Raw genomic sequence first — 27,210 nt, 5'->3', positions numbered from 1 at the left:
CTGCAACACAACTGCAGTGCCATGATTTTTTCTCTAACACTGGCAGCATTATTTACCACTGTAACTTGTTAATATGGAATCAACTGCAGTTGTTTTTGGTCATTGTTATTTATTTATTCATTTTTTTCTCAGTTTAGAGAAAATACTTCAAAATGTTGACGTTAACTGGGTCAGGAAAGTTATGACTACAAGAAAACAATGACTCTTTTTTTTTTAATTTTTATACCGTGAGACATTCAGAAAAAAAAACAGTTTTAAAGTTGACTTTAAAACAAATATTAGGTTAAATGGATTCAAAGGGATTCATTGTGACCCTAAGGTTTTATTTAATGTTATTCCCTTTGATAATATACAACTTTCCTGCAGTAATTGGCGACATGTAGGCTTTGCTGAACTTTATAAGAAGACTGAAACACTATACAGTTGCAAAAATCCAACACTCACTTGGTATCAACGTATTTTACAGAACTTCAAAAAAAAACAGCAATTTCCTGCATTTTACTGTGATTACAACCTAATGTGCCTTAGTAAAAGAAGTAGTTAAGTCCAGAAACTACACACTTTTCAATAAATTTCAGAAATATCTGTGTGAGTAAAGTAGGAAGAAGCTGTTTGTTGTGTATGGAATAAAATGCTTCTGATCACCAGAAATGAACATGATCTGCTCCTTTAATGCTTTAATATCTCTACGTGTGTGTGTTTTTTTATTGTGTGTTCATGAACGTGTGTGTGTGTTGCTTTATTATCCAGACAGGACATAAAAGCAGAGTGGCCTTCTATTGGCCTTCTGTCTCCTCTTCTCAGGATCAGAGGCCTTGGTCATCTGATTCTCATAAAACCAAGTTTAGTAGCTACTCCCAGGATAACTAGAGTGCCTTTCACACGTGGACAGCAGCCCTGAAGTTTTCTTAGCAAAAACGTGAAGCATCGTGAAGAGAAAATGAGTGGACTGCACAGGAACAACACTGATACAGATGCATGATCTGTGTGATTGATATTATCTGCTATTATAATTATATTTTTTTCTAATTGGAATTATTTTAATAGTGTAAAAAAGGCAAGCAGGGGGCAATGTATGCTTATATGCTTTCTATTGTTTTGTATTATGAGTACACTGTCAAGATTTGTAGGTGTTTAATTTTTTTGTACTATTTTTTCCTCACTTTAAGACACACTTAAAAGTCATTAAAAAAATTTGACAGTGCGTTTCATAATCTGGAGAGCCTTATATTTATATATATATATATATATATATTTACTTTATGCTTACTGATGTGAAGGCAATTTTAAGAAGTACACTGCACTTTTGTCAAAACGTCCAACTGTTTTTTACGTGTTGCAAATAAGGTTAGGTGTTATTGTAGATGCAGTAGGGCAGCTAATATGTAGTGGTGTTGGATTGTTTTTTTTTTTTTGTTTTTTTTGAGTGTGTTTCTAACAAAGTTAGAAGTTAGCATAGTCAAAGTGATGTTTATTTTAGCTTATCAATCAGGCTTTTACATGTTGCAAACAATGTTGGGAGTTACAAATATTGTAAATATGCTAACATGTCTAAAGTGGCTAACTAGCTACGGTGTCGGACTGGGTTTTGTATGTGTTGCTAACAACGTTGGTAATTACAATAGTCACAGTAACTTTTACTTTAGCGGTATCTGTCTGTTTTTTTTTACGTGTTGCAAACAAGGTTGAGTGTTACAGGTATTGTAAATATGCTTATATGAATTATGTGTAGCAGGGTCGGACAGTGTTTTTTACGTTACTAAGAAGGTTGGGAGTTAGCATAGTCACAGTAACGTTTGTTTTAGCTGTATCAGTCTCTTTTTTTACGTGTTCCAAACATGGTTGGGTGTGATTGTAAATGCGCTAAGGCAGCTAATGTGTATGGGTTACAGACTGTTTTTTTTTTATTTTTTTTGTGTTACCAACAAGATAAGAGTTAGCATAGTCACAGTAACGTTTGTTTCAGCAGTAAAAGTCTTTTTTTACAAGTTGCAAACAAGGTTGAGAATTACAGGTGCTGGGAATATGCTAATGTATAGCAGTGTCTGACTTTGTTTTTTTACGTTACTAACAAGGTTGGGAGTTAGCATAGTCACAGTAACATTTGATTTAGTGGTATCAGTCTGATTTTCTGTGTTGTAAACAAGGTTGGGAGTTACAATTGTGAAAACGCTAATGTTGCTAATGTGTAGAGTAACACAAATTCTAGAACTAATGTAAACACAATCAACATAATTTGACTGATTGACAGACGTCTATTTGACTTTTTTGCTAACTTATATATGACAAGTTAAAAATACACTAGTCATTGACGGTGTGCCTTAGTGCGCTCTTTAATGTGGTAGATAAAGTAAGTATGATTGTAGTTTTGTTCTATTTTCAGGTCATGAATTGGCCGATAGGTGATGCATAGGTCATGGATAGAAAATGGAACAATGTTGCTGCAATACAGGAATTGAAACATGTCTACATCCCGAAAGGAGGCTGTGTTATGAAACAGAAGATTATTCAAGTGGTCCAACGATGCAGCCTGAGGATGAAGTGGCTCCATTTATAGATCTTGAAACAACCAAAGGAGACCCTTCGCATGTACTCTGTTGGTGGAGGAAGCATGCTTGTTTTCTAATTATTGTACAATTAGCCCGCTATTCTGGCATCAGGTAGAGCTAGTACCAAAGACTTTTCCTCAGGATTAGAAATCAACAATATACAGTAGAAATTAGCTTTGGTGACAAAGACAAATAAAGGCCTAAAGCTGAAGTAGATCTTACTATAAAAACTAAACGAGTTTCCCAGTTTGTTTTTGTTTATAACGTTTCTATGAGAATATATATACCAGATAAAATCTACATATTTTTGCCTAAAGCTTTTATACCATTATCTAGGATGCTTGTCTCTCTGTTGGTCTACAAGACTGGTAGGATAAACTATGATGGGCTTATAATCTCTCAGACAGAGTGTTTTAAACAGCAGGCACTTGTATGCTCCCTCGTGTCTGCAGGCTACATGTTAAAACCCAACACTAATGAAGAAAAATGATCCTCTCAGCTTCAAGAACTCTGTATGAGCCGCACAAAGGCATACACATTTGACATGTAGCTTGTCAATATGAATGGTTTCTCACTGACATTTTAGGTCTTTCTTTGTCAACGGCATGGGAGACTTGGACACTAATCATTGCAGTAATGCTGCAATGAGGCACAATAGGCTGTTATGTGTGCCTGTGTGATGGTGGTCTGGTGAGTCTTTTATGGCCTAACGAGGTAAGCAACAACATGCCTGGGGTCATGCTGGAGACAGGACACACACAAACCCACAAACGTACACACGCACAGAGCCAATGACAGTGGTGGGCTATAGATAGTGCAATTTGACTTATCAAATGTTGGGAAGTATAGTCAAACCATGCACATCTCTATGACTCATGGCTCAGAGTGGCAATACTTTGATTGAAATATATTATTTTAATTGTTTGTATTCATTGTTAATAGTGTAGAAAAACATTTAACCTTGAGGTGTGTTAACTGGTTCAATTCAAGTAACGTTTTTGATGTGAGAACTTTTGTCAGCAGCAAAAATTATGATTTAAAAATTACAAATAATTGTATGTACTTTAATGAGCTTCATATTTTCTGCTATTTTCTGTGAATATTTCTCTAAGAGATAAATGGAGATTTGACTAAAGTTCAGCCCTGAAAAAGATCTGGCTGTTTGAAGAGACATATGCTTCCCTCTTAATGCAGAGTTCCTTTGAGTGTGTTGGTTTCTATGAGTGCAATCCCACTACAGTAGTCCAGAGACACAGTTTTAAACATCTATGATGCTTATTTTGCTTTTACACAATGAAGAAAACATTTCTGAGAATCTTATATTAGAGTGACAACCGCTGCAGAATCCAGAGTCTAAAAAGAAAAAAATAGTAAACAGTTTTTTTATATTGTTAATATTATACTATCATAATACCTATAATTATAACTTGTTTTTTTTTAACAATTATTATGCACCAAGTCCACACTGTCCATTCCCAAAAAAGAAAAATCACAAAATGTTGCAATTCCATTACAGGCCACTAGAGGCATGCTGGAGAAGGGAGCAAATTTCCTTAGCGACTATATTACAGTCTGATTTCACCAAAAATAAGCATAGTTACATTTTGACTCATATATTAATCTATCTTTTTCCTATTTGGATTTTATTAAACCTAAAAAGTTTCTTAATTGGCAGCCGAGTGGACCAATGGATGAACACATCAGAGCTTTCAGTCTCAACTTTGGGCCCACACAACTGCTGTTTGAATTGGTAAAAACAAACTCCACTCATTGTCTGCTTCCAATTTCAGGCTCTGGTTTGAACATGTGGAATCCAGCAGGTCATTTCAGAGATAGTGTCCTTTTAAATACTCTAAACTACTTAGTTGCTTCAGCTTTTTTGATGCAACAGGCAAGTTGCTAGATAGATAGCTAGATAGATATGTGTACATGTGGACAGTGACTACACGTACATCATTAATTGGATATAAGGATGTGCATCCTTAATGCTGACAATGTTTCAAACTGAAGAGTTTCCTGATCAGAAAACACACACTAACATGAAGCTAGAAGATCAGCAAGAGTCATTGAAGAGCCACTGAAGTCCAGAGGCAGAAGGTCAGGCTGCTAATTATATTGGCCCTAAGATGAGACAATACAGCACACAGAGCCAGAGAGCTCATACAGTAGGCCTATACAGCAAGACAGAAAGGATCATTTGATTGTGCTAATAGCAGGACATCAAACGTGAAACATCTTTTGAAAATTAGGACCACCAAAGAGGAAAGCCTGACATCAAAGACATGATTTGAATTCACAGAGTCTTTTATTGTACAGTCACATGACTAATCTCAGAAAAATAGGAAAGAACATAAAAAAACAGGTAAAAGCCCAACAAAGCAAGACAGTATGTAAAAGGGTTAGAGCAATAAATGAAAAACCCATTACTGGCATCCCCAGGGGCATACGGTTCCAACAGAGACCATGTTCCTGGTACCAGGAACTGAATGAGGTAGGAGATATAGGGATGCCACAGCTGATTGGAGTTACTGAATAGCAGAGTGTGGCTGAAGCATAGTCAAGGCAGAACAGAGATTTAATTGGATTGGTTTTTCTATAGGCTTTTTGGAGGAGATATTCGAGGAACATTTGTTTTTTATAAAGTATCTCTACATGTGTGACAGCTGTGTAATTTCAATGTTTGATCCCACTATAACACACCTTTTTTTCCCATCAATGAAGTACTGACTAGAGCAGGGGTGTCAAGCACCAGCCCTTGAGGGACGGTCTCCAGTTGGTTTTCCAGAAATCCTGCCTTATCTGCTGTTGATTGCCTAGATCAGGTGTGTTAAGCCAATAAGGGAGGACTGGAGACATCTGTAAAGATCCACTCCAATTAAAATCTTGTTGCTTATGCTTTGAACATATTCTTGTAGCATTTTCCTGATGATGGAGGACATGCATAAAATAATTTAAGATTAAAACTGCTTTTCTGAGTATTTCTTTATTCAAACCCTGATGGATCTGGATCAAATGAAAACCCACCATTTGAAAAAGCTCAGGTTTGTGATGAAGCAACTGGAATGGGTGAGCCAAAATCTCCCATCTCTGCTTCAATTCTGATGCATTCACTTGCAGATGAATATATCCATTAACATTTTAATTGTCATAGTCTGAGCTGGTATCTGGTTCAAAATTGTACTGCTGCATTGATCCAATATTGCTTAGCTTGAGGTTGGGGCTGTAAGCAAGTGGGGGAGAATGAAACAAAGGGGTAATGGGATATCAAGGAAGGGTTACTTCTGCACCTTCAATCACAAGGCAAATTTCTAACAAACTACTGCGCAACACAAAATACATCTTAATGAACAACACAGTTTTTTTATTTTAGCTACAAACTGCATAATTATAATTACAAGGGCACTGGGAACAATTTTACAATTGAAAAAAATATAGCTGGAGTAGAAATTTAAAGTTTATAGTTGGGGGTTCTTTAGTGCTGCATCAATTGAGCTACAAGCAAAATAGCAATTACCAGCTGACTTTATGAGAAATGGGATTGCTGAGATGCTTTTTTGAGAATAACATCCACCCATCTGTATTCAGAACCTGCAGAATCCCTTTCAGGGTCAAGGGGCTGCTGGAGCCAACCCAGTTTCTGTTGGTCAAAGGTAGAGTACACCCTGAGCATGTGAGCATAAGGAGAACATGCAAACCCCACACGTAAAAGTCCCTTTGGGAGTCGAATTAGGGCTTTCTCATTGTAAGACATGAGCACTAAACACTACTAGCACTAACCACCATGCAGTCCCTGCGAAGGACATACAAATTAATATTTAGAATCCATTCATCTATTCCAAACTCACCTAGGCTCTTTTGGGGTCATGGGGTTTCCTATCATACCTATTATTAGGCAAATACAAGGCACACCCTGTATATAATGCCAGTTTGTCACAAATAGATATATGGACATCTTATACCCAATCAATTCCCTATTAGCACTGACAATGTTCCAAAACCTTGACAAAGTTCTTTTAGCAAGATGATGCTCCATGACATTACACAGTTTATTCAGGAGTGAATGGATGCGCTCACATCTCTAATCCAGTTTTCAAACCTGAACCTCTTTGAAAGCTACTACAATTTATTCCAGAGGAAGATAGATGTTCATAAGCCCATAACCATGGCAACAAGGAGTAGCATTAAGTCACCCAGCGCTAATGTGAAAAACCATCTCACTCCCAAGTCGTCACATATTGACTTTTGGTTAAGGCCCTTGATAAGGTCCCCAACCTCTGGACCGCGAACCAGAACATGTCCAGTACTTTGACGGGTTGCGCACTGGTCCTCGTATCCAGCATGGTACCCTAGCCCTAACCCAACCAGATGCGGTACCGGGCGCGAACGTGTACTGTGTTAAGGTTAGGGTACCAGTACTGGGTTAGGGTACCGGTACTGGATGTGTCCCGAGGACCAGTGCACATCTGGTACAGCATCCGGTACGGCACCCGGTACTGAGTCCTGAGGGTTGCGGACAATTGATTTTACGAAACGCCAGCACATCAAAAAGCAATGAGTTGGGGACACCCAAAATATCAAAAATTGACAGGGGCCTTAATCAAACGTCAATATGTGATGACTTTGGAGTGAGAATGTGTTGGAAAAACTGATTATGAAGATGCATAAATATCGTGATCAAAAATCAGGTTCATTTAATGAAAAGGCTATTTGTAACGTTATTTTTGTTCATCATGCGATGATGTCTGTTTTCATGTATCTTACTTATTGAATTTCCTCATACACTCCTCTGTTGTGTCAGTTGTGTCCTTGTTTCTCAATTTCAGGTTTCTCTAGATGGTGTCTTTGAACCGTAGGCGAGGTCTACTTCTCTTCCCATCACCAGTAGGTATTTTGAAAAAAGGATCTGCTTTGGCAGCCTGTTCGGTCACATTCTGATGAGGTGACCAGTAGGGCTGCCACGATTATTCGACTAATCGACGACTATTCGACTATTAAAACAGTCGACGAATAATTTGGTCGTCGAAGCGTCGTTTTTTGTTTGTTTTTTTTCCTTGTTTTGATCTTAAAACTACTGTTCGCGCGTTCTACTGCCGGGTCTGCCATTATCTTTGTCACACATGCGCAGTGGTGCTAATCCAGTCAGCAGTGACGTAACAGGAAGTTCTCGGTAGTCTCATAACAACACACTAGCTCGAAGATGTGGGAAACACAAGAAAAATAAAAGAGGAAAAAGTGTCAAATGTAATTTCTTCAAGACAGAACTTGTGTTCCATGAGAGCACGATGGCAATAAATGATCACCTGAAGATGAAGCATGTTGTGACTGAGTTTGATCACGCTGAACAGAGGGCTTCGTCTAGCTAAGCTAACATCGGCGCTAACGCTGGAGTCACACCGGATGCGAGAGCGCCGCGAGGCGGCGCGGAGCGGAATGCGCGCCGATTCGCAGCGCTCTATTGGTCACACCAGACGCGATTTTTTTCCACGACGGTCGACGGGCGCTTCTGCTAGAGCTATTGCTTTTTTTGCCATTATGGTCAATAACCAGGATATCACCCCGTGTTTCTGCTAAAAGGAGATGGTCTCTGCCCCTGTTGACACAGACCCCGCCCCCCAACTCCGCAGTTGGCCCACTTCATTGATCGGTTTGTGCGCGCGTGTGCGTGTCTGTCTGTTTTGTTGTGTGTCTGTGTGCACGCACGCGCTCCCACGTGTTTCCGTGGGTAAATTAATAAACTAAAAATATTACCTGATGTTTCTTCCAAGAAGAACCGCTCCTCTGCCTCTCTCTCGTTCAAACACAGCCCTATGTCCCGCTCCAGTGTGCCCCCACTGCATTGGGGGCCCCGTCTGCCCTGCTTTTTTTCCTCCCAGAACCCTGCAGCCCATCCCACCCGCTCCAGAGATCTGTGGTGTCCGGGGTGGGGGCTCTCGCGCACGCGTGTCTGTGTGTTTTGATTGTATGCATATTTTCATCTCTACAGTCTGTTTAGACACAAAAACATGATCACATTTGTCAATCGCGGCGTTTTATTGTGAAAAATTGGTTCTATTTTGAAAATAAACCAGATTTTCTCATGTATTTCGACGCAACTTCCTGCCAGTATTGACGCGGAGCGCTCGCGTCTCGCGGAAGAAATAGGCCAGACGCTGAAACGTTACGCTGCACCGCGCAGACCCTCCGCGTCGCTCCGCGCCTGGTGTGACCGACGCCATAGGTTAACATGGGCGCCGAATGGAAGCGCACGCCGTAACGCGCTATCTCATCCTGTGTGACTCCGGCGTAACACAGCTAGCTCTGCCGCGGCTGTCATTACTGCGCTGTTTGGAGATGAAGCAGAAGATCTGCAGCAGATCCGTGTCTACGGCGCTTCTGTCTGCATAGAGAACGTTTCATTATCTGCGCTCTTCTAACCAAACGCCGCGAGGACGGCGCGGATAATGAGTTTACACTGGAAATTAACCGCTCGTCCAAGGCTTCATTTATATTCCGCCGCGATCACGTGGTTCGGTTCGAAGAGCGGATTATGAAACATTCACCGCGCAGACAGAGAGGCTGTATGTCGGTACGGATCTGCCGTGGAGTTATGGAACGATTTAAAACTACGAGTCCCAGAAGGGAAGGAGCTCACCTAAAAGTCCAGAGCTAAGTTTACAAGTGTAGCATTACATTATCTGCATTAAGCAACAATTAAATGTAGCTTAAAGACACAAAAATGACAACAAACAGCAAAACAACCACAACATTAAAGAAGTAACACAGATTAATGGGTTCTCCACCAAATTGAAAAATATGAAGCATCGGTCTGCGCATGTGCAGTGGATGTAATGAAAGAATGAAAGTACACTGATGTACATTCTAAAATCCCCTGCTTTTCTCCCTTTTTAAAAAAAAAATTTCCCCATTTTATTTATTTTCTTTGTTTCTATGGGCATCCTCAGGTTTTTTTATGTATAGGAATATCTTGAGTTCAAAGATGTTATTAGTGTTTTGCTTTAATAAATGGGCCTCAGTGAGCAAATATTTTGAGTGTGTTTATATCTGCAAATAGCTTTTGAAATACTTTGTACATGTTTTATTAAATATATGTTTTAAAGCTTTAAAAAAAAGAATTGCAGACTTGTAATAAGTTTTCTGTAGTTCATTCATATTACCTCAATTGATTTAAGTCTTGTTTTAATGCCAGAAACAAATGAAGGAGAAAAGCTGCACGATTCATTAAAAGATTAATAAACTATTGTCTTTATTTTAGTTAGAATATAGCTTACAGACCTCAAGTTTAAAGATAATGATGGTTAAGATAAGTGTTTTACATCCAGTCGCCGTACGAACCGATTAGTCGACTAATCGAAAAAAATAATCGGAGATTAGTCGACTATTGAAATAATCGTTTGTGGCAGCCCTAGTGACCAGTCCAACGAGGATTCCTTTTAATTAAAAGCTCTTCTATAGATGGTAGACCGGCTCTTAAACTTAACGCTAAAACTCTGCATAACTGCCATTAAACATGGCAAGTCCCAAACCTGCTGCTATTTCTACCTGTATGAACGTCACTAATGTTTTGTAATATTACAAGTTTAACGTCACAGATGTCATGAGTGCTTTAGCCCTGGTGATGTACAGCAGATTTTTTCCATTTCCTTTATTAAAAACATTAATTGATGGTTTTCACTTCACAACCTGCTAGAAAAGAGAGGTGTTATTTCCATACTTTAAAAACATTTATGAGAAGAAGTTCATCTGACAGTATTTCTGTCACTCACACCATTCATACACCTACACACACATGTTCACCCTCTTCTGTCTGTGACACAGCTTTAAAAATGGTTTCCTGCAGTTTGAAGCTAATGTAAACAGACAGACAGTGGAGAGAGACAGGCAGAGAATGACACAAGGAAGAAACCCTAAAGAGTATAGAAGTTAATAGATTTTTGTATCCACACCTTAAACTACACATTTTGATTTTTTTAGAGCTACTTTTTTATTAGTTCTGTTTATTTATTTTTACATTTGCTGGCACTTTTTTCTATCTGAAATACAATTTTAATTGAAATAGGACAAAAATACATGTACAGTAACTAGTATTTGCAAAGCGGGTGGCAGTGGCTCGGATGGTTGAGTATGTCGGCCAATGACTGAAGGGTAGCCTGCTTGAACCTCACTACCTCCAGCCAACTGCCGATGTTTCCTTGGGCAAGACACACTCCCTGCATCCAGTGTGGCTCCACTGGTGTGTGACTGTACATGAATGTCTCGATGATGGTCAGAGGGGCCATAGGGTCACACTGGCAGCCACACTTCTGTCAGTCTGCTGCGGCTACATCAATAGCTTTGAGTGAATAAATAATGGATACACACTTTAAGAGCTTTATGGTCTTTATTCCCTAATTTAGTGAGCATCGATCCACATTGGCTTTTTAACAGGTACTTCTAGGAAATTTCTAGGGCACTTGGTTTTGGAATTGTAGAGTCAGACAGTACTGCAAAATGGCTAATGCACTATAAAGGGCACTATGTAATTAGCAGTGAAGGACGTCGGAAACAACTTTTGTTGGTGTTTGCTGCATCATAAGTTAGTGGTTTACTTCCAAGTATGGTATTGCAATGCTGTGTCTATGTTGATGTTCTTGTCTGAGGACAGGGATAACCATTTTTATTTAGTCTGTTTAGCTTAGTTTAGAAATTAGATTTTGTTTACATTTTATGACTGACCTTTTGCTCCTGTACAATTACCGGGATGAAGCCCAATGAGGGAATTGTTTTGTGATATTAATAAAATTGAATTCATTTATATTAACTGCAATTTTGAGTTTATGTTTTGTTCTCTTCTGTCTTTTTCGTTGGATTGGTGTCAAAATACCAGGGTTGGAAAACACTAGTCTACTCCATTTCAGACCTGTCACAATGCTTATGATACAAATGCAAAACTTCAACCACAGATTGTATTGCGCAAATTCAATGTTGGGTTTCATGAATCATTAGAATGCATACAAAGCTGAAACGATATCTAAAATTTGTATTTTTAATGGGGTTATTTACCAATTGTTACTAAATTTAGACATTATATCAGAAACCATATTTCTGTAATTTACCACACACTGTTTAACTAATGGTTTGGAATCTGGCAAAGTGTTGTGGTTAATGCTACTCAAGCACATTGTTGTCACTTAATTTCGAGATGTTTCGTCATGTCTTGAGAACGTCTGACAGAACCCATCAGTTGTTGCAATGACATTTTGAGCCTTTTGAGGTCCAATAGCTGTCTGCTTCTTACACAATAGTCTTCTGATACCAAGTAGTCCAAGTTCTGAAACTGTAAAGTAGTCACAGACCATAATACCACCACCATGTGTATTGTTAGGAACTTGGATGTTGTTGTCCCCACAGTGCATGGGGGTATTAATAGGATTGCTGACATGTGGTTGCCATGGTACCAGTTTCCAGTTTTGGGACACAAAAGTCTTCTAAAGCAGCTCTGTGAGCTATTGCTGGTTTAGTTGGCTGGAGTTGTTATCTTTATTAGTGGTTGATGTTTAAGTATGTCTTTTTTTGTATTTATTTTATGATAATGTTGGAACTTTACTGTACTATAACCTGCTTATTAACTTTATCACTTTGTTTTTTGTTCTCCATTCCAAATGAGGCAACTGATTAATCAAGTCTGGGAGCAGACGAGATGATTTTTTTTCTATTTTGTTTGTCAGTTTACATTCCCAAAGGTTGTATCACGTGTTTGGTCCACGTTCAACCTATATTAAGTTTGCCAGACATCTCAGTGACTGTGCAGTTCTGAATTTTGATTGCTATGAGAAGATAATAATCTGTTATGCATGACAGAAAAAAAGCCTGGAACATTTTGTTTACAACACATTAAAACTTTGTAACCTGCATCAGTGTTTCCATTTACCTGCACCTGTTGCATTGAGAAGTGAGAAGGTGCTATAATTACCGTGGTGTCAATACTTTATCAGTCCAAGTGCATTTTATTCATCAAATAACAAAGGTAATGTTGTTATTCATAATCAACAAAACCATTATTGCAAAATTTCATTTTTGCACATCATACAAAATGGAACGACTATTTGATTCTCCCCAAAAGATATTGTTACTGTACAGTGTAGTGCTGGGTGATATGGTGATACATATCGTGTGGGTAATAGAAAAGTGTCTATCGTGCCATTTCTCCTCTATCGTTTATATCATCTATAATTAGATCAAAACTATGCCAAATATATTGTTAAATAGTCCGAACCTTGTCAGTGTGCACATAAAAAAAATGTAAAGAAGTGAAAATAAAGACAAATTAAAAAGATTTCCTCGCAAAGAAACTCTGTCTTGTGGTTTTGCGATGTTAAGCTGCTTTACATTCTTTGATTCGCATTTACGCGAGTTTTACGGCATACTTTAAGTTAACACGAGTTCAGAACGATGGACACGCAAGAGTTTGAAGTTGTTTCTTTTTCTTTTCCTTCTTTTTTTTTCGAACAACTGAACATGACGCATGAAGTTGTTTCCCTGGAGTAGAAACAGACAGATACACTAACACAGGCAGCCCAAGAAGAAGCACTTACAGCAAAAGAGGGGTACGTCAGTGATTTGGCTGCATTTTGGATTCAAGATGTTCAACGATGAGCAGAAGATTGCAGTATGTAAACTATGCTAGGAGGCTATTGCCGCGCCGATGCGGACACAACAAACCTTCTATCTTTCAAGGAAAGTCCACAAAAATGAACATATGAGATTACTATTTGAGTACGAATATTCGTGAGGTCCAAATCGCTGATTCACAATTTTTATAAATAAAGTAGAGTAGAGTAAATTATAATGTAGTAAAATATTGATTGCTTTGAAATACAGAATAATGTTAGATTTTAATTTATGAAGTAAAACAAAGCAGAATGAACGGCGGTACTGTCACCGGAAGTGAACAAATCTTCAATATAAAGTGTGAGTGAAGCTTCCTGTTTTCAAAGTAAAACTAGCTGAAAACAACTGAAAATATAATTTATTGTTTTGTACCATAATATATATCGTTATTGTGATATAAAGTAATTTATACTGTGATTTTTTTTTCCATATCACCCAGCACTAGTACATTCTATTGCAGAAACCAATATTAATCGTCATGCATTCAAAACATAATTATCTCATTGCTTTTCACCTGATCTTTTGAACTTCTCTGGATTTGTTCAAATACTTCTTGCATAACACTAATATGTTTATGCAACATTTTCTCCTCTGAATGTTTTTGGTCTCATTACTTTCTCAGTGAACGACATTTTTGTGATTTGGTATTGTAAATGCAACTTCAAAGAAGAACAAATCAATGTTTGGCTAATATTTTGTCTGCTCTTATTTCACTTTTATATACTGCTAATACTCAGCTGATATTGACAGCTAGCCACAGTGGCCTGTACCATTTGAAAATTGCCTCATTCCATATTTTGAATGCAGAAAATCATTTTGTTCCAGGATTTCCTTTTTCTTCTCAAGGGCTTATTCATGGGTCTATTACAAATCAGGGACACATTGTTACTATAAGACATTTGACAATTTTTTTTTGTTTTTTATTTTGCAATTCAACACATATTTTGTCAGCTTGACTTGTAATTACCCCTTGATACTTGAATTTATTTCCAGCTATGAGAAAAAAACTTGCTTTCAAGTTGATGCTAAATTAAGGTAATTTTGGTTTAATGCATATTTGCATCAATGAGCGTCAAGGGGCTAAATGGTGCTTCAAAATTCCTTGATCTCCCATCACTGGTAACGGAACTTGTAAACAGAACCCTGCTTGCAGCCCGACAAGCCTCTTGATCACAGCTAACAACAGCACTTCCCGCTCCAAGGAAACTTCCACAGCTCTGGAATGTACCTGCACGTCATCACAAGGCCTGGCCCACAGGGACGCAAACATGCATAACACGCACCGACGCACACACACGTATGGCCCTGCCACTCTGTCAAGTTTATTTATACATAAGAGAAATAGTTGAGATCACAGAGGAGAGCACACAGGGGAAACAGTTAGTGTGTGATTGTGCGTGCATGCGCACGTGGGTGCATATGTGTGAGAGAAAAAAAAGAGAGCGGGAGAAAGATTGGGAGTCTGACCGACTGACCTACAGTCTAATTATGTGTCATTATCAGGAGACACAAACTAATCTAAATTACTGCAACAGCTCCCATTCACATGGATGGATTACACAGACCAGGCTGACACACTCAGAATGCAGTCCCCATTCAACACTTAAACAAATATAAATCATATGCCTTCTATACGCAGAATTCCTTGACATGCTCTGCAACCCCCCATTCTCTCCTTGCCCTGTTCTCCCACATGCATCAGGGCAAAACCATGCAGTACTAACAACGTTTGGTAATCTTGATAGATCATACAAACATGAGGTTTTGAGAATGCACGTTGACCTGATAAGAGATTTTAATTCATTTTCCGCTCACTCAGTTTGGTATCATTGGAACTTGTTATTAGAATTACCACGAAATCATGCAAACATATACGTGTTGGCAAGAAAAAGGGTAAACAAATAGACAATTTAAAGGTTTCCATTTCTGTTATTTGGATAAAACATGAATGTACTTGTGAATGATTAGGCACTGTTGCATGGGAACTATTGAATGAGCTAAAGAGGTTATTAGTCTGGATGTTATTTCTTCTGTCGGGGCCATGATTTGTGGAGTCTCCACAAATCCTATTTTAGGGTGTAAACACAAATTTGAGAGATTACCGAATTCCCTATAATATGAGGCACACTTAAAAAGCCTTGGTTTCATCTTATAACCCAGAGCATCTTCTATATGGATTAGTCCTGGTTGTGGTTACTGGTCTCAAAGATATTTGTGAGTTTTTTTTTATAAGTTCCAAACAAGGTTGAGGGTTAGTGTGAAGTTTTTTATAACAAGTAGGGAGATTTCACGATATATCGCGATGTTTCATTTAGCGATACTTGTATCGATCTAGAATGCAGACAAAACCATATTTCGTTAATTATTTATGAGAAAATATAGTTCAGTGTCTTACTTTTTAGTTCCACTGGTTGGCAGCACACTGAGCCTCTTTGATCAGCTCTACATGGAACCAAAACAGCTGTTTAAAAGTACTGGAGAAGCTACATTTAGCAATGTTGGAAATTAACAGCACTTTATTTCCTCAATCCTACTTTAGAAACCTGATTGGGTCCTCGTTCTATGTTTTGTTCTTATACGGAAAAAGATTTTGTTGTGGAAATCAGACAATGTTGACTGTTCAAGAAGAAATATTTCTTCATTTGAAAAAAGAAAATAACCATGAATTTGGTTGGTTAAAAGCAACTTGTTTATGAGATACAGTTGCAGTGCTTAACATTGTAATAAAATTAATTTTATAATTTTATTAACATTAAAGGTGTATTAACGTTCAGGTAGTTTTTTTTCCCAAAGTCAGACTTTAAAAGAAAAATATCGAAAAATTGCTCTAGAAAAGTTTTCGGGATATATCGCGATACATATCATATCCTGAGACGTGCATCGATTCATATCGTACCACCAGACTGCTGTCAATATACACCCATACTAACAAGGTTAGGAGTTAGCATAGTCACATGGTTAAAGTGTAGCGCGTTACTAATAAGTTCTAGAGTTACTGTGAACCCAGTTAATCAAGTCCGACTTTTCTCTGACTCTTTTGTCTCGCTTAATGCGCCTTATAGTGCACCTTATATATGACATAAGTTCAAAAATAGATAATTTAATGACAATTCGCCTTAGTATCCAGTGTGGCCTATAGTGCGAAGATATACATTTTGCAAAAATGTAACATAACTCACATGTGCAAAGATTTGATTGGATTGTCCCTTTTAGTGATAACCAGTTCATATAACAACGACAAAGCAAGTAACAATACTTAAATACCCAATATTTCAGTTCAATACAGCATGACTTCTGTGTACCATATTTTATAATGTTAGTATTGGATTAGGTAAAACAAAATACTAACATGGTTTTGGGAATAGAAGTCATGGTTTTGCAACTTAGCGGGGTTTGCGACTCAGGTGAAACTTATATGCGATTAAAAAAAACAGCACCAACCACTAGAGGGCACTGTAGGTGTGTGTATCATATTTGCTACTGACAGCAATGCAGAAGAAGATACTCAGTAGGGGTGTATCAAAATATTGATACTGTGATATATCACGATATTTAGACCTGCGATTGATTCTCAATGGGTTTTTAACAAGTATTGGTCTTTTATTTTCGTTTGAAGAGGCCATTAAACATCATGTTCATCATCCTTTGGTGAGACGTTCCTTTGGAGGTAGATAGGGGGTCATTTCCAAGACTGGCTGTCGCGTGCAACACTGTCCTTGGCAGCTACTTGAATTAATTAATTGTTCTGTTGTTTACAACAATTTTGCACTACATTGGCGCCGCTGTTCATGTTTACTATTTTTAACACTGAATTTTACAGATAATTCAAATTTAATTGATGTCAGTGCTTGTCAAAGACAAAGTTTCTTGCACAAAAGTGTCTATTATTTGTTTTATATTATTTGTTGCACAAAATAAGACACAAGTCGTGGATTATGATTATGTTCAAGCTAAAAAATAAATAGGGATATATTTTTCTAAACATAAATGTTCTTTTATATATTGTAAGTTAGTAGAAATGAATTTACCTATTATCGCAGTATCGCGATATTATTGATATCGCGAGCCATGTATCACATCGTATCGTGAGGTACCCAGTGATTCCCAGAACTACCGTTTAGTCTTGTGCCGGGCTTGGCAGGATTATTCCAAAGCGACACAGAAGAATTCAATAGATTTTGTGATTTAAAGTGATATAAAGAGTTCAGTTGACTTGTTAGTGTGTTCTTTATGGCTATCTGAATAACTGTTCATATGTTGTGCTAATATACTAGATCCCTCCTATGTTCTAAATACAGTTAGAATAGTGAAACGGGGATATATGTAGTCTATTCTTGATAAGTATTCTGTTATAATAATTTCCCTTTCAAGATCAAATGTTTGTCTTGTTCCCGAAATTTATTAAATACATTTCTCACAAAAGTATGACTTATACTCGAGTACGACTTACATATGATTTCTTCTTTTTTCTTATGCATTTTTGGCTGCTGATACTGAAGCTACATTTACGACTGCGAACGGGGTCTAGGGAGTCTACAAAACTATTAAACGTGCGTTGAAGGTTAAACCAGATTGAACTTTGATTAATCGAGACTTGGATTTTGTAGTGATGAAAGGATGGAGTCCCTTTCATTCCCAGAAGTCCCAACCATTTGATAATCGATCATGGAAGAGGAATTAATAATTGTGCAGCACGTGTCTGTAGCTTTGTACTCCAGAGCGACTTATAACCTGAAAAATACCATAGATTAAAACCAAATTCTGGATAGTTTTCAGGCTGGAATTCCAGCTCACCAAAGCATCAACAGAATCAGGTCTCACCTCAAACTTTTGTATGCTTGTGTGCACAATGTTAGCGTGTCAAGAGGACTACTAAGAGGACCAATTGACATTTAGGACATTCAAGGCAGTAGACTTCAGAGAGGCTGCTGCTTACCAGGGCAAGGCAGAGAGCGGAGGACTGTCATTGGTTCCTGGGGCTTGTGACGTCACTGTCTCCACCCTACATGAAGATAATTCTGCAAATCTTTCACTCTTACAGTTTTTTTTAGATTCTCAGTACCCAGTCTGGTCCTTAAGGCCAGCGGCTGTGAGGCTGACAGTGGAGCAACATGACGCACGGAGAGAAAGAGGACTAGTCTATTTTTAATAACACATTCACTGCAAGGTTTGTGATTTTCCTTCCAAAAAAAGAGAAATAACAATGCCTTAGGTTCAGAAACTTTTGGATTCAGCGTGAGTGGGCCTCATCAGAGACTGAGAGTGGTGCGGGATCTCGGTGTGAGGCCGCCGGCGTCCCTGCAGGAGATTATGCAGAATGCAAACATCTGGGCACATCTGTTAGCCTGCAGCCTCCCCGCGCCGCGGCATCCCTCCACAGCCTGTGATTGTGCGGCCTGCCCTCTGTCTTATTATGAGTCTGGTGTCGGGATTCCCGCACCACCCCGCCATGCACCACCACGACGGCCACCACTACTCTCTGCACGCGGCGGCGGCGGCGGCCGGGCGGTGTCACGAGGACCCCGGGGGCGCCCCGTACTTCACCAGCTGGCTCATTAGTCACGCGGACATGTCGGCGGCTGAGTACGGCCTCGCGCCCGGCTACAGTCCCGAGTACCACGGAGGCAGTGGCGGCTCGGCGGGGGGCCTGGACCCCCACCATCACCACCACCACTACGGCACCAGCGGCCTCATGCCGGGCTCGGTGAACGGGGCCGCGGTGCACCACTCACACCCCCGCACCGTCAAGCGGAGACCCACGGCCAACCGGAAAGAGAGGCGGCGGACCCAGAGCATCAACTCGGCCTTCGCGGAGCTCCGGGAGTGTATTCCCAACGTCCCCGCGGACACCAAGCTGTCCAAAATCAAGACCCTGCGGCTCGCCACCAGTTACATCTCTTACCTTATGGACATCTTGGACAAGGACGGGCAGCACGGGGACGCGCAGGCGTTCAAGGCCGACCTGAAGAAGACGGAGGCCCGCGAGGAGCGCAGGAAGAGAGAGGCGGTAAGAGCCCGCGCGGCGAGCGGAGCACGCGCCTCGGAGAGGAGCGAACCTCACAGCTGGAGCCAAAAACCTCCTGCAGAACGTGAACCTCCTCTACAGAGGAAGCGATGCAAAAATACCAGATTATTATTATTATTATTATTATTATTATTATTATTATAAAAATAGACAAAAGTTCAATTGCAGCAAAAATTTGATTTAATTTGTCAGAATTCAATAACCGAATTCCGAATAATTTCAAAATAAAGCATTTTTTTATTTCTTTTTTTTTCAAAACATTTTTGAAAACAATTTTAATAGCTCGATGTAAGAAGAAAATGACAAATGAATAAAAATAAAAACTAAAAATGAATGGGGAGGAGGGTTTCTGACGTGTGTTTAGACATCAAAACGTAAAAGAACCTGGAGTTCTATCATTATTTTGTAAAACTGTAAAAAAAAAACTCAAATAAAAAATGAATTAAAAAATATCATTTTGGTTTTCTGCGGGCTTATTTATATCATAAAAATAAATGGCTGTACTCCTTATACGAGCTGATTAACTAGAATTTTGCACATTATGTATTTTTATTATTATATTAATTAATGTACGTTTATTCTGAAGCTTAAGCGGAAAGTGGATATTTCTTAATTTATCTACCAGTTTTAGTTTCAAAATAAAAGTGTGCGTGCAGCTCACTATTTTAAATGTTTAGAGATTTATTAGATGAATTATTTTGAATTGAATTGAAGTAAACATAAATTCATTTGAGCCCTAATAATTTAATAGCTTCTAAATATTTACAGACTTTTATTTTTTATTATATTATGAAAAAATAATTGCATGAACACTAAAATAAAACATTATGTGAATAAAGTTGTGTTTTCGTACAGAAAACTCAGCATATCATCACTGCAGGCCTGCACAAACACAGAGTGGAGACAGGAAACGTGTTTCCTCTCTCAGACTGTGTGGAGCCGGAAGACGTCCAGGTTCAGAATGCGCACGCGCGCCGCGGGGGTTCGACGGCTGGACCGTCCACTCGGCGTGGGTCCCAGCTCTGACACATGTTTGATCGTGAAAGCATGGCGGGATAAAATGGAAGTTTGGAAAAGAGGCCACCGTGTTCACTCACTTCCAAAGATCTGAGCATCCTCCTGTCAGTTTACACTGTAGTGGTGTCTGCTTTCAGGAGCTGATCCACAGCAATGATCTCTGCAAACAAACAAAAGCTGCACAAAAACACAAGAATTAGTTCCTATTGGTGTCTTTGGAGGGCGTGGTGTGCAAAAGAAGCCAGAAAACACTTTACCCTATTTAAAGCTGCAGACACTAAACACATCCACGGTCAAAACGAGCGCAAATCTAATAAATAAATAAATAAATAAATAAACTTAATATATATATATATATATATATATATATATATATATATATATATATATATATATATATATATATATATATATATTAATAATTAATAAAGTTATATAAAGCAGTCTAATACATGATCAAAAAGTAGACCATTTTAAAAGTTTAAATATGATTAGCTTTTTTAAATATATACATATCTTGGTTCCTTCAAGGTGACAAAGACATTCAAGGACGCTGGTTACTGCTGTAGCTTTCCACGTTGATGATTCTATTTAGCTTTTGATGCTTGTATTTAGTTCGTCATCTTTGACCCAAAAATAAAAAAATAGCAACTTCAATCTCAACAACAGCCCAGTGAAACACTGAAATGTTTACAGCGTTTGTTCAATTTTTTGTGTTGATTTTTCCCCTTTTTTTGTCAGAATGTAGATATAGCTTATAGACATTTCCAAAAAAAAAAAAAAAAAAAGTTTCCTTTTCTGATGTGGATATGAACTGACTTATATCTTTGTGGCACTAAATATATTAATTTCAAAAAAAGTTGCAGTTATAACCATAAAGAAATAAAGATTAAAAAAATGCAAAAACAGACATGTTTACATTGTTTCTCAGTTGTGAGGACTCTAAGAAGCTTGATTTAAAAAAATAAATTAATAAATAATTAAAGCTCATTTAATTTAATTAGGCATGTGTAATTATATGAAAAAAATGGAAATTAGTTATTTGGTATTAATAATTATTTTTTAAGTTATTTGTACATACATTATTAAAATATTTATAATTTAGAACTAAGTACCTTTTTTGAGCATTATATTTCTAAAGAAAACAATAAATTGTTAATATAGTCTATAAAGGAAACCTTTAAATACATTTTTTCAGCTTAATTGGTGTACTTATTTATTTGTTTGCTGTCGGCATTTTGTGAGTCAGAATTGTAGTCTTTTAATTTTTCTAAATAATAAGGAAAGCGGTTCTGAGGAGAGTTCTGACCCTCTTTCGTCTCCGTAGATTACACGCAGGCACGCGGGGCGCAGGAGCGTTAAGCCGCGCGCGTGCCGCTTCTGATTGTTTGAAGCGCCGATATTAATGTTGTGTATTTTTTCCCTTGTCTGTGTTTCCTTATTTTTTATTCCTAACTTGGTGTTATGGTGTGAAGAAAATGAAATGTCTCAGAAAAACCTCTATTTTTTTAAAGACAGAAACATTCACAATAATCTCGGTTTGATCACATGAAGAGAAAAGGAGCGCATCTTTTGCCCGTCCCGTAGCATTTTAAATGTATCGAAATTAGCTCAAAAATAAAAAGTAAAACATTTCAAGCTGAAATAATTTACATTTTCTGTAAAGTTGTAATTAACTGTATTTAGATTGGTTTATCTGGTGGTTGGCAATTTAAAGCGGAAACACACTTCTCACTGTTTGCTACTGCAGACAAATCAAAATTAAACCGAATTTCCAAACACATACTTAGTTTTTCGTCACTCACGGTTCCAACAAAAATGTGTTTAGTTGAATAGTTTGGAGACTAAACCAGATTAAGTCCACATCACATTTGCTAAATTTGAGCCAAAGAATATTTTATGGAACTAAATATTTTCCAATTTAATTATGGAAATACATTTTTTCATGATATTGCAATTTATTTATTTTTATTTTTTGGAAATAGTTTATACATATAAAAACTATGTGTGTGCTTGTGTGTGTTGATAGTATTATAGTACCCTGCTGAGCCAAACATTTTGTCAATGTGGAGCTGAAGATGCAGAATTTTCAACTTTATTAATCCAGATGGAAATGATGGGATGGATGGATGGATGGATGGATGGATGGATGGATGGACAGCTACTGACATGCAGTTTTTCCGCTTCAGGCGGCAGATTTTAAATCACGATTTGTCCTAAGAAGGCTGTTGAACAAGAGAAGCTGTTCAGGCTGCAGCGTCAGGTCCTGTGATCAATTTTTTTTTTTTTTTTTTTAAACAATTATTACAAATCAATCTCCATCATTATTGCACGCTTCAGTTCCTACGTTTTAAGATCCTTATCATTGTTGTTGTCAAAAAGGCATCATTAATCTCTTCTCCCCTGGAGGCTGCTTTCAAAAATAAACCTGAAACGTGTAAACCCTGAGAGAAATCTGCTGCTCTCTGCGGTGCCGTTTGCCATGTTGAAACTGTCAGTTTTACTATAGGAACCTGAAACGTTTGACCTTATACATCCATTACATGGTCTTGTGATTATTTTTACCATATCCTACGTCTAGCAGTTTTATTTTACAGAATGTTTAATTCACAAAAGCAAAGCAGTAAAAAAAAATAGGTTAATTGTCAAGAAATGTATAATGCTTGGCGTAAATAAAACTAAAATGAGACTTACTATAAGGAAAATTAATAATCAAAACAATTTTATTAACTTTATTAAATCTTTTTCCAGGATGAGATTTCGAATGACAGTTTTCTTATTTCTTACAACCACATGCTGCCTTGTCCGCTATAGCGTGTATTCTGGTTTTACCATAGAACAAAATGCAGACAAAATATATTTAATGTTTAAAAAAGTATGTGTCTGCTTATGTACAATCCTTAAAAACTCAATGATAATATCCTGTATCGCTTCATGCCAAATGAGTTTCAGTTGAGATGATGGACGAACGACATCATCCAAACAGTAATGATCCATAGTACCTAAAAAAAAAAAACATTTTGGAAAACTAAAGCCATTTTCATAAATGAAACGAAAGAAGAAGCGGGAAAAAGGTAAAAATGTTGAGACATCACTGATTGGATGATGACGTTTGTCCATCATTTCTTGAAGCCATACTGGATATGCTTCATACTGATCATAATTATTTTTATAGTATGCAGACAGTTAAGACGCATTCGAAAAATAATGTCAATAATTAAGTATCATCATCTGACTCATAGTACCTACCTTTTCTGGTTTCTTATTGTCGTTTTTTCAACATTTCATTTTAATTTTTGGAAGTTACTTTTGTTTTCCGAAACGTTTAATTTTATTTTATTTTTTCTTTAGGACTTATGTTTTGGTTTCTTGAATTTCATTTTGATTTCTAAAATATTGTATTGATTTTATTACTTGTTTGAATTTTTTAAAATTGTTGTTGTGATTTTTAATACGTTTTTGCGTCAAGTGATGTGTTGGTCTGATTTGGACTTTAGGGCCACCGTACATACGAGGCACACTGTATGATGAATATGTGTACACACATTGTTGAAAGCAGAGAAGTTCAAGTCTTATATATATATATACTAATTGATTTATTAATTGATAAAATCCTTTTTATGAACTAGATTCCAAAAAATATATTTATAAACAATTATAGCTAAATGTTTTGATGAGTAAAATGATTGTTGTGTTGAACGCCCTTTCTGAAATGACGGAGAGAGCAAGTGTTTTGTGATAGACCAGGGGGGTCAAACTCAACCGGACAGGGGGCCAAAATCCAAAACACACCTAGTGGGCCGAACAGAATAAAAACATTTATTAAACACACTAAAACTAAATTTTTAAAACTTTAAAAACGCAACTTTTTAACATAACTATGAATAATAAAAAGGTAAGATTATATTTATTCTAGAGTTAATCAACTTAAATAACTTTCAATATTTTACTCTCAATAAACATATGTTTTGTTGAAATTATACAAGTTAGAAATAAGCGCTAGATAACATCGGGACATTAATAAAAATAAAATAAAATGATCTGGAGGGCCAGATTCGGCCCCTGGGCCTCGACTATGACATGTGTGATAGACTTTGGCCATAAAGGGATTTAGTTTTTCTTTAAGAACAGTTCACCATTTGTTCATAAAAGAACAAATGTTTGCTCCTGGTACTGCGACCGACTTGTGATCTGTCCAGGGTGTTCCCTCCCTTCCCCAACAGTAGCCGGGTCAACTAGCTCCACCAATCCTGTGACCCCGAAAGACATATAGAGGGTTTAGAAAATGGATGTTTACTCCTTCCAATAAACATTGAAAGGGAACCAGGATGATTTAGATGTGTTTAAGTTGATGCATTTTCTCTTATTTATTTATGACAACTTAAGAGCTTGGTCAGTCAGACTCTTAAATATGAGAATAATTTTAATTTTCAGTTTTTTAAATCCCACTCCAATCACCTTTGATCTATTGTTAAAGTCAAGGCCTTCACTGAAGGCTTTGCAGGCCCAGAAAGTACACCACAAGTGTTCCCAATGGTGTTTTATTTCTGATTATTCTGTTTTAAGTCAAAATTTAAAAAAAAATCTTTGTTGTGAGCTGTTGGCGGGATCGTTGGCGTGGAGAAAGCCTCACCCCAGCCATACAGTTTTGAGCCAGATATCAGCTCAGACGAGGAAAACAAAAACATTGATGGATCTAGTTGTCTAAAAGTGGATGCATCAGAATGGAGCAGAGCATGGAGCTTGGATCTACGTCACAACTACAAGCTTTTCAAACATACATTTTTTTGTCTGCCCCTATTCACTACGATTTAAATAAATACTCAGAAAGGCAATTTTATGCTTAATTTTTTATAAAAGTCCTCCATAATTAAAAAAAGCCACAAAGACATTTTAAAACACTATTGTCTTTGTAGTGGGTCTTTAAATGTTTAAGACCTAGAGATCGCATAGCAGTGTTCACAAATAGGCTTTCCATCCACAAGTCAGGGGATCCCAACCCACCTATCAGGGTACAGGTTGCCAGTCTGCCACAGGGCCACATACAGACAGATAACCACTCACGTTCACTCCTAAAGGTTAATTTTAGCTACCATTTAACCAAAGACAAGTGTTTTTGGATTGAAGAATGAAGCAGGAGCTCCTGGAGGAAACCCATGAATTTCTGGGGAAAACATAGAAGCTTCCACACAGAAAAGACCAAGCGGGGAGTGAAGCAAAGCAGGGCTAAGCGCTTTGGTTGTGAGATGACAGTGCTGACCACTACACCACAGTGCAGCTCCAAAAATGCCAGCATGCCTTTAAATCAAGAAGACAGTTTTTTGCGTGATACTTGATACGTTTTACTAAATATTTGTGTCATCAACTTCAACCATTGAGATGTTGCAAATAAATAATGTTACAAATGGAGGGTTATATTATGAATTATAGGACAGCAAATTTTTACTTTTCTTTCTTCTTTTTATATGGATACACTTCCACTTGCACATTCGGTCTGAGACAATGGCACTTCAGGCCTTAAAGACCCTCTCCAGTTGGCATTTTTTTGATAATGAAAGCCACATATAAATACTGAGTATTTCTTTATTTAAATCATTGTGAATTTGGAGACAATGAAAAAATGCAGTTAAAATTGGATTACTTCAACACATTTTGATGTATTCAGTTGTAGACAAATAGATGTGTGTTCATCTTTGGTGTTCATCTTTGCTTTTCTCGTCTGAGCCGGACTGTATTGGATAGTTCCAACACTGTTCGCCCTTTTTGTTGTACTGGTAATGGTAGGTTGTGAGGGGCTATAAGCTAGCGGGAGAGACTCTAAACTGATGGGCAATGGGAAGAGGGGCGGGCTTACTTCGTACCAACACAGCTAGGAGGCAAATTTCTGATTAACTACCACAGCTCTGCAGAAACTATTTCAGAGAAAACTAATTTTTTGGGGGAATTTTGCTGAAAAACGGCGTAATCGTTATTAATAGACAAGTGGGAGCGCTTTTACAATAGATCAAAAGATGATCGGAGTCGGACTTTAATTACATATTGTGTGACACATTTGTAAATTAGTTTTTCTGAAAATGCATTTTTGATTTCACAAGTATCATGAAATATATCTCTATCAATGAAATCATGTTTAAAAGTTCAATAAATAAGAAGGATCATCTCAGTCAACATGATGAGATACTATCTACATCAGGGTTTTCAAACTCAATATACCTTGGAGCCACTGAAGGCAGAATCTGGCTCAGGCTGGGCTGTATGGGGTTCCATTTGTGCCAAAATATGTTTAAAAGTCCACTGTCTATATCTTTGATCCATTGTCTATACGTCTACTGAACAAGTTTATTGAACATTTGTTCATGTCTATGTACCAATAAGTAACATCTTCTGTGTCCTGTGCAATGACATGAGCTAACGACTCTAGTCACTGTTGCTAGGGAGTCTTCTGACGACCACATCCAGCGACAATAGCAAATGCAAAGTTTTAAGCATAAAGCTGAAACATCCATCTTCTTCTTGACCGCTTCTTTCCTTTCGGGGTCGCGGGGTGCCGGAGCCTATCCCGGCTACTGAAGGGCGAAGGCGGGGTACACCCTGGACAGGTCGCCAGTCCGTCGCAGGGCCTCAATCACACACACATTCACTCTCACATTCACACCTAGGGGCAATTCAGAGCCGCCAATTAACCTACGAAGCATGTTTTTGGACGGTGGGAGGAAGCCGGAGTCCCCGGTGAAAACCCACGCATGCACGGGGAGAACATGCAAACTCCACACAGAAAGGTCCCAGCCGGGATTCGAACCGGGGCCTTCTCGCTGTGAGGCGAGAGCGCTAACCACTGCGCCACCGTGCAGCCAAAGCTGAAACATCACAAAGCAAATGCAAAGCATTCATTCACAAAGAAGAATAAAACACATGTGAACATGTGTTTAGTAAACTTGTTCAGTAGACATAGACAATGGACCAAAGACAGAC

The 27,210-nt window shown here is 37.9% G+C and overlaps 1 protein-coding gene across 1 annotated transcript in view; it reads left to right on the top strand.

Annotated features, from left to right (window-relative positions):
* Window positions 1-18,138: 18,138 nt before the first annotated feature.
* Window positions 18,139-27,210, top strand: part of hand2 (heart and neural crest derivatives expressed 2) — a 10,521-nt gene continuing 1,449 nt past the window's right edge. Inside the window, exon 1 of the mRNA XM_024259847.2 lies at window positions 18,139-19,203. Within this exon, the coding sequence (XP_024115615.1) occupies window positions 18,610-19,203 (594 nt within the window). The 5' untranslated portion in view covers window positions 18,139-18,609. The remainder of the gene's footprint in view (window positions 19,204-27,210) is intronic.

This window comes from Oryzias melastigma, linkage group LG1 (genome assembly GCF_002922805.2).
Source record: "Oryzias melastigma strain HK-1 linkage group LG1, ASM292280v2, whole genome shotgun sequence".
NCBI lineage: Eukaryota > Metazoa > Chordata > Actinopteri > Beloniformes > Adrianichthyidae > Oryzias > Oryzias melastigma.
The sequence above is the reverse complement of the archived record's forward strand: the minus strand, read 5'-3'. Positions and strand labels throughout refer to the sequence as shown.